The 8,229-nt window shown below is 46.5% G+C and overlaps 4 protein-coding genes across 4 annotated transcripts; all 4 read right to left on the bottom strand.

The window, feature by feature from the left end:
- Positions 1-1,364: 1,364 nt before the first annotated feature.
- On the bottom strand, positions 1,365-2,729 carry C922_05394 (hypothetical protein; the record flags this gene model as incomplete). The annotated part of the gene is made up of 1 exon (XM_008820965.1): positions 1,365-2,729. One exon carries the CDS (start codon positions 2,727-2,729, stop codon positions 1,365-1,367), a length of 1,365 nt encoding a protein of 454 aa, XP_008819187.1.
- Positions 2,730-2,790: 61 nt separating this feature from the next.
- On the bottom strand, positions 2,791-4,038 carry C922_05393 (hypothetical protein; the record flags this gene model as incomplete). The annotated part of the gene is made up of 3 exons (XM_008820964.1): positions 2,791-3,129; positions 3,238-3,500; positions 3,903-4,038. The coding sequence occupies 3 exons, from the start codon at positions 4,036-4,038 to the stop codon at positions 2,791-2,793; spliced, it is 738 nt and encodes a 245-aa protein (XP_008819186.1).
- A 277-nt stretch (positions 4,039-4,315) lies between these two features.
- C922_05392 (hypothetical protein) lies at positions 4,316-4,769 on the bottom strand (the record flags this gene model as incomplete). The annotated part of the gene is made up of 2 exons (XM_008820963.1): positions 4,316-4,427; positions 4,552-4,769. The coding sequence occupies 2 exons, from the start codon at positions 4,767-4,769 to the stop codon at positions 4,316-4,318; spliced, it is 330 nt and encodes a 109-aa protein (XP_008819185.1).
- A 1,855-nt stretch (positions 4,770-6,624) lies between these two features.
- C922_05391 (hypothetical protein) lies at positions 6,625-6,843 on the bottom strand (the record flags this gene model as incomplete). Its single annotated transcript, XM_008820962.1, has 1 exon — positions 6,625-6,843. One exon carries the CDS (start codon positions 6,841-6,843, stop codon positions 6,625-6,627), a length of 219 nt encoding a protein of 72 aa, XP_008819184.1.
- Positions 6,844-8,229: the final 1,386 nt, after the last annotated feature.

The raw sequence follows: 8,229 nt of genomic DNA, 5'->3' as shown, positions 1-8,229 counted from the left end.
GATCCCTGGACCCTGAACAACTGATCCCGGAAACCTAGATCTTGAAAACTAAACAACCCCCCTAACCCCTGAACAGTCCCCCGTAGAGAGAACACCATGAACACTAAACATAACTCACATCCCTACCCCCAGAAACTTGATGCTAAAGTCTGAAACATAGAGCCAGACATAAACCCTAACAGCTGACCCCTAAACGGTGATACATAAAGGAAACAGTAAACACTAAACCCTGAGCCAGGAACGTAAGACTAGAACATGAAGCATGAGACTAACCTCTGAACAATAACCCTAAAATAACAACTAGAAGATGGAACCTGAACCTAACCGCAGAGCCCCTAAACTGTGAAGCTAGCAGCAAACCCACCCCCTAAAGATTGACCCATAACGCTTAAAGGCTGAAACAGGCTCCAACCGACTGGACCCTAGACCTGATCTCTATACACTACCCCATGAAACCTAAAATCTACAACTAATCCCTAAGCCATAAAGCCTCATCCCTGACTCTTAAACCAGGACCACGAAAGCTAAAACCTAACCGTGGGAGCTGACCGACTGAAAGCTAAGGCCGTGAATCCTCCAGAACCTGAAGCTAATCCCTAGGAACTCCATACTGAAAACTAAACCGCAACACCTGAAACCCAAAATCTAGACCATGATCCCCTAACCCCATGACCCCTAAACCATAGACCCTACACCCTGAGACATTCACACTAAACCCGGAAACCTGACAGCTAACCCATAAAACCTCAACCCTAAACCCTGAACCTTGAAGCCTGAACCCTGAACCCTGAACACTAATCCCTGAACCCTAAACCCTAGACCTTGAACCATGAGCCCCTAGCACTAAACCCCGAACCGTCCCTTCGAACTCGTGAACAGGGACCCAAACCGAAACGTCGTCACTTCCACTTGACCCATTGTCACTTTCTCAGGGTCCTTCTGGAACCGTCCGGGTCTTGGGTCCTACCCCTTCAGGTTGCCCTCCCGGGTTTGTCTGACTGTTCCCCGAGGGCTCTAATTGCTTCTAATTGGAATTTAATTGTGCCCTGTAACGTCCAGCTTTCAGCTCATCAACGATCAAATTCACCCTTGTTAATCTCAACCCTCCCTACGTCCCCTGACCGAGGTGTCCTTTCTCTTTAACCAGTCCCCATCCCCTTAGCTATCATTCCTCCTCACTGGATCCCACAAGAAGGGGAGGATTACTTCTTGATCCGCTAGACTTCTCCAAGGTTTTGTCAGTTTCTGTTGATGAGGCTCGGGCTATCCTCCTCGAGATTTGCCTCTTCTTCTTGGTTTATCCTTCCCCACATGCTCTGGGCAGATCTGAGTGAGAAGGGTCTGTTCCCCCTGTTCAGCCACTCCTAATGGTCAGTGCTGCTCCCATATCCAATATTACTTCTCTCCCCTGTTACGGAAGCGTGTGCCCTCGACGAGGTTCTTGGCATCAGGAGATATACCCTGGATACCCCGTAGATACTCGCCAAGGCTAATATACCTCCCAAAACTCCCCCTATTATTGAACCGAGCTTCACTGACTCGGAGTGTGGGCGCTCATCTCTTGGGGCTGATAGCTCCTTGCTGGGAGGATCTAAGCCTGACACGCCCTCCCGTAGTGGTGTAGGAACCGGGGATTTGGTCCTAACTGGATTATCTGCCGAGGGAGCGGGAGTTCCTAAGGCTTTGGGTGGGCTGCCTGCATATATAGTCCCTTTGGTCAGTTGTTCAGGTGCTGGAGGCGGGTGGGACTGTCGGGCAGGATGGATTTGCGGAGGGTCTGCTACTGAGGAGCCGGTGGTGAGCTCGGCAGGGGGGCCGACTTGGTCCCTTGGTGTTCCATCTTGGTTCGTCCGATCTGCTACTTCTTTAGCCTTAGCTTGGGACTGTTGTAAGACTTGTATTCCTCTTCGAGAGGATTCTTGGCCCGGATGGTTCGCCAGTGTGTCGGCTGCCCAGTTGAGGAGTGTTGCTTCGTGGCTTGTGCTATATTGGTTCCTGGGGGCGGTTGCTGCTAGCTCCTTCCTGGTTTCCGTCTCTGTTAATTTGACCTGGGTGGGGGGAGGTTTAGGAGTAGCTTTACTCAGTGACTTCATGCTTCTGGTCCAGAGGTTTAGATATCCCCCTTCATCCTTGCCTGTTCCTCCCTCACAATTTAATGTCTCCTTGGTCATAATACACTGTCCAAGCTTAGTGAGCTCCTCTTCTCCTTTTGTTATAAGGCTGGTCAGATCATAATGTTTTCTATAGTTACAGCATTTCCTCATCCCAGAATAGATACTCAAAATAAGGCCTAACTTGTTGTACTGGCTGGAGTCGATGGGGTCGGGGTTTCCTAGTCGTTGGACTAAGTCTTCCATAGTCGCGCCTTGTTCGGGTCTCGCTCTTTGAGTTTTCGCTGTCAGGTCCAGTCCCACAATGTCCCAGATTTCCTGACAGTCTGAAATAATCTTTTGGGAGGGACCAGATTCGGTTCGTGGCCATCCCATAAGAGCAACCATCAGACATGCCAAGGCCCCTAACATGCCCTGTCCTGATGGACTACTGCCCCAGCTGTCTCCTACCCCGGTCTTGAATATTCCGCTCCATAGACTCCTATTCCATACCTCCACTTCCTTCTTCTTGCCCTTCACCTTTATTCGGTTTAAGGATAGGGCATGAGACATGACACACTGAACTATGCCCTGCCATTCTTCCTGGAGGACGCCCGCTCCTAATAGTGCCTGAGCCATTTCCGACTTCTCATTTGTCACGTGCTGCCACCTGGACTTACTCAGCCTGGAGATTATTACGCTACCCCACCGCCCAATAAACCCCGGCTGAGCTGTATCCTGGCTTCGATAGCTCCCTAAACAATACCTGTGGTATCCTTTCCGACAAGGTGCCCTTCCCCCACTGGCTGGGGTTACTAACCAGGTTTTCTCTTCCTTTTTCAGTGTTAACCCCCCCATTGCAACTTAAGATTCTTCTCGATGGAGCTTGATCGGTTTCTGAGGCGGTTAGCTGCTCCGTGGCTGGAGTCGTTATGGCAGGCATAATCGATTCCACTTCCATACAGACTGTCAGGCCTGGGGAGTCAATCCTTAACTTCCAAGAGGATGTGTGAATATTGAGGATTAATCCGACTCTTCCCTGTCCTGGGGGTTGAGGTGAAGTGGAAACTCTCTTAATCTCAGATTAGGTACCTGGCTTCACTTGCGGAAGTAGTGATGTCTCTGAGTCAGGGGTTCTTTATTTTACGATTCGTCCTGAATCTGATGCAGATGTCCTTGCTTCAGAAATATTCACATGTCCTGTGGTGGACCATTCATGAAATATGTGTTGCAGGCTCAACTCCCCTATGGCCACAGGTATATGATTCTTCTGACCTACTGCTTCTTCCTCGTGTCCTTGAGGGTGGGGCCTCAGATGTTCCTGCTTGGCTTCTGCGGTTTTCCACGTGTTTGGCTTCGGGGTGGGATCCTTGGGATGTCCTTTGTTCCTAACACAGTTGTCGGACTCAGCTGCAGAGTGGTATTGAGGAAATTATTAGCCTCGGCTGTTGAGTTGGGCGTGATGTTTTTGTCTCTTCCCCTCCTGTATCTGTTGTCCAGAGATCTGTCTTATCTGGCTTCTCTGATGGGATGGGATACTTGTTCTGTCGGGTGGGGACTCCCATATATTCCGGGGAAGAGATTAGAATTTGATGCCCGTTTCTCTCTAAATCCGGGGGTCCCTAGACCTCTATACCCCTTCCTTGGGATTATTCAGTCCATTACCTTAGTTCCGTTCCTTCGCCCGACGTGCTAGCGTCCTCCTCCGTTGACTCGGTGGAGGTAAATCTTCTCTCTGATCTCTCCTTGGATTCCCCTTTTGGGTCCTTTTGTTGCGTCCTTCTAGCTCTTCCTTTTTTGCCTGTCATGAACGGCCTTCTTCCTGGACTCTCTGATCTACTCTTATTTGTCCGAAGTCCTCTGTCCTCTGTTTCGGGGTGATCTGATGGGCGGCTTCCTTTGTCCCCAGAGCCTTGAGGGCTTCCCCTGATGTTTCAGTACCTTCCATCTTGTCCTGACATTTGGGGTAATAGCGATAGGCACAGGGATGCCTTCCCCTTGACTCATTATGCTGGTGCCTCCTTCTTTCAGACTTGCTCCATAATCTAATTCCTCCCCTAAACCAGGTGTCACTTTGACCCCCCCGTCATCATGACCTTACGCTAGGAATACTTCAGGTTCCTGTTTGGGTGGGGAGCCTTACGCAATTTCTTGGCATCCTTCTTTTGCGACTTCGATCCAGGGAGATCCAGTCGATCTAACTTTTCCTCTTTCTTTTTGTTTGCTCAGTAGTTCTTGTTCTGGAGGTTCCCCGTTAAAGCTGCCTCTTGTTCCCCTGGGAGTTTGCTGACTCCCGAATTAGACTTGGCCTTTATCTGGTTAGTACTGTGGTAGGATCTGTTGTTGGGTTTGGATTATTGCTCATCCTCCTCAGTTCCTACCTGGTGTTCTTGAGTTTTAGTTTCTAGGGCTGAGTCTTATTTTTCTGTTGCTGTTTCTCTTCCTACTTGGTCATTCTTACACTGAATGCGTACACGGAAGGTTCCGATCCTGACTTAGGGAGGGGGCGCTACTCATCTTTGGGTTCATATCCTCTTTGTCGTTCGGTTGGCCCTTTGTCATTCTGACTGCTTCCTTAGGTTGCCCGCCACTCTCAGTTCTGATATTCTGAAGTGTCCATTTTACTCGTCCCGGAGGAGAGTTGTTACGCCCTATATCCTGGGTTTGGAGGTAGCTCATCCTTATGATCCAGGGGTTGTTGCCCGTCTGTCTTATCTTTTTCGTCTGGAGCTGTCGTAGGCGATTGGGTGAGGTGGGACTCTCATGAGAACTTGTCTTAGGCTTGGTGTTATAGTCTGATCCTTGTGGAGGTGGCCAGTAGCTTGGATTCTTGCACGGGTTAGGGATTTGGCTTTTTTCTATGGGCACATAATGGGTCCTATTCAGTATCCTTTGAGAGGTTAAGCTACTTGAGTGGTTACTGCGATCGGTTCATCTTGTGGACTGCTAGGTGGTTGGCTTTGGGCAGTTAGTTCACCTGAGGCTTTGTCCTACCAGGGGAGTCGTTCTGGCCTAATGATGTACTGGATATCGCTGGTCTTTGTCCTCCTCTTCTTACTCAGGCTAAAGTAGGTCCTTGGGGAGGTTTGCTTCGTCTTTGGTCACCTCACTTGAGGGAGTGTTGAGTCTTGCCATTTTATACTTTGACTTTATCGTTGGTCGTTTTTATCGGGAGACTTTTGGCTCTATTTTATCTACCCCCCTTGTTTGATAGATCAGCTTGATGCTAATGCCTGGAGATATCTCTCCTGTGAGGGACCTTCCCTTTATCTGTCCTCGCTCAACTTGGCTGTGTGACTTTTTGTTACTGTTGTTTTTCTAGCGTGAGTTCTTACTCAGAGTCTTTTTTTCCTCCTTTTGTTATTCATCTCCGCTCTATTTGATTCTGTCTTAACTTAGGGTCTTTATGCCGCCCCTTAAGGATTCCTGCGCGTTGTTGTTGGGAAGCCCTGTTCGCTTTGGCTGGGTGGGTGTCTTTATATTTCTCATCAGTGTTCCGGTAGGGTTACTTTTTTCTTCCTTGTGATTAGGAGTTTGTTGGAATAATTTACGCTTGGGGATCAGGTGTCGGCTTCGTCTCTTGAGTCATTTATGACTCTTATGCAGTTGGATCATCCCCTTGGATGGAGAGTCAGTTTCGTATGTGTGTTTCATTAACTGTTGGAGCGGACAGGACTTGTAGTTCTTGTCTTTTTCCTCTTTATTTATTATCCTCAGAAGAGAAATGCCTGAGTTTCCTTTTGCTTCTATGCTTTCCGGATTCTTCTTTCTTAAGATCAGAAAGAGTTGGGTTAAGTGCTCGTCGTTTAGGAGGAATTGGAGGAGGTGTCCCCTTCAGTCTCGGTTTTTGCATCCGTTATCTGGGTTTCTGGTTCTTAATCATGGGGGAGACTTCTACTCTTCTCTTGTATTGTGGCGGCTTCGGGTTCTGAATCGTTCGCTTACTTCTGTTGCGTTATTGGGGGTTTTAGTCTAATGGTCGTTGGTGCCTTTGTTTCTACGCGTGGGTGGCCCTTGTTCCTTCCTTCTTAACTTTGTCAGGTGTGTGGGGGGGTAGTGTGTGGTGTGCGAGGGGACTTGTGTTGGGTGCTGTCCTCTCAGAGACTTCTGCTATTTGTAGCTCATATTCTACTGGCTCGTTGAGTTGTCTCGTTACGGTGGGTTTCGGGTTTGCTATGTCGATTTCGTCGGGGGGGCCTTTTCCTGAGGTTGATAGGTTCTGGTGTCACTCTACTTGGGTTGATGGGGGTGGGGGGAAGTGGCCGAGTGATGGATATTGAATCTGCTGTTGGGTGCGAGGTTCTTAATTGATCTGGCGATATGATCTTTATCTTCTGGGGGTTTTTTCCTACTCTGACTCAGATATTGGGCTTTGATAGATCCTTCCTGGATTTATTTGCTTCTCCATGTACCGATTTGTCGTGTTCGTTCTTGGGTTTAGCTTTTGATTCTTTTGATTCAGTTATGTTTCTTGATTCTGGGTTATTCTATGTTGCTAGGGAGGATCTGCCGTTATTTATGCTATTCTCCGATATTATGGGCGTTCCTTCTGGGGGTCATTAAGATTAGAGTTCCCAGGTTCCTTCGAAGGATTTTGGATACGTGATTTTTGGCTCTGGGGGTTGTCTAGGACTAGTTTGTCTTGTGTGTAGGGCAATATGGAGAGTTTGACGCTTAGAGACTTTGTTGTGGGTGATTCATCCGTCTTGGGATTTGGTAATTGGGTTGGGGCTAGTATTCTTTTCTGTGCCATTTCTATTGGTTCTGGTTAGATGAACCTCGTCGAACTCTATCTTGTGAGGGGGGGTTAGGAGTCCTGAATAGAAGCAGAGTCACCTGAATCCACGCTTTTTTTTGGACTCATTTAAATGTGTCGTCTTTCGATCTGTGGCTGTTGACTCTCATCTTCCCATTTCTTCTTTGTCATTTTTTTCTTTCTTTTTCTGTTGTGAAACTCCTCATTCGAATTTGTGGAATTAAGACGAATTCAGGTGGGATGATAATGCTTCTACACTGTTGGGGAGACTTTAGTTACTTGGATACGTTTCGGGACCCTCTGTGAGGTGCCCTTGTTATCATGAATTAATTTTTGCCTCTAGTCTTTTTTCTCTTCCTTTGAAGTTGGGTCCATATTTTGGCCTTCCTTGACTTGCTTTGTGTGGGGTATAATGATAATAGTACGATTTTCTCGTTCTTGGATAATTAAGCTAACCGCTAATCTCACTCACAGTTTTCTCGGATAAAGTCTCTTGGGTATGGTTGTATTTATTGAATTGAAGGTTTCTTACGTCCTCATGCGTTATTCCCGTTTCAGATATACTGCATTGGACCCTTAGTTTTGTGTGGTCTGAAGGGTGCGGGATTTTGGTCTGTGGGTTAGTACTAAGACTCAGTGGATATCTTTATTTAGTATTTTCCTTTCCTATTAGCCGTCAGGTTGTCGAACTCCTATAACTTCTTTATATTCACGGGAGGGAGTTTTGGATTGGTTTTGTGACACATGTTAAACCTTTGTTCCTGTTCATTTATCTTCCTACCTTGCATTTATCTTAGATATTAATTTTTGTATTAGTCTTGCGTCTCTTATACAAATTAAACAATTTTTCCATTTTTCCATATATGCTATAGGACAGATTAATATTTCCTCTGGAGGTGGGGGTTAATAACATAAGGCGCGGCTAGTTTATGCTTCACTGGGGTCCTTCTTTTAATAGAGATGTTAAGAAATTCCCTGAGTGCATGTGATTATCAGATCTACTTCAGGAACTCATATATACGACCTCCTATATAGGGGAGGTTATTACGAGTGGATAAAGAGAGTTAAGGACTAAATCTTCCTTTTATATCTTTTTCTATAATTTATAAGGGCTTGGGGAGGAATTGATTCTGCCTAGATCTGCTTTGGAGTTCATAATCATTCCACAATTATTATTTTAGTAACCTAATTACATGATTTTGGCCCGGGGGATTTTTGGCGTGTCTCTAGGCACTATTGGAAATTTAATCCAGATTAGGATAGAACACTAGACAATTTTCCTGTTTTATCTATTAACTTTAGAATTTTACTAATTATTAATGTACATTCATATCATATAATACTTATGGGTTCTTAGAGACATTAATCTGCTGGTTTTTCGGT

Source organism: Plasmodium inui, assembly GCF_000524495.1.
Source record: "Plasmodium inui San Antonio 1 unplaced genomic scaffold supercont1.65, whole genome shotgun sequence".
Taxonomy (NCBI): Eukaryota; Apicomplexa; class Aconoidasida; order Haemosporida; family Plasmodiidae; genus Plasmodium; species Plasmodium inui.
The sequence above is the reverse complement of the archived record's forward strand: the minus strand, read 5'-3'. Positions and strand labels throughout refer to the sequence as shown.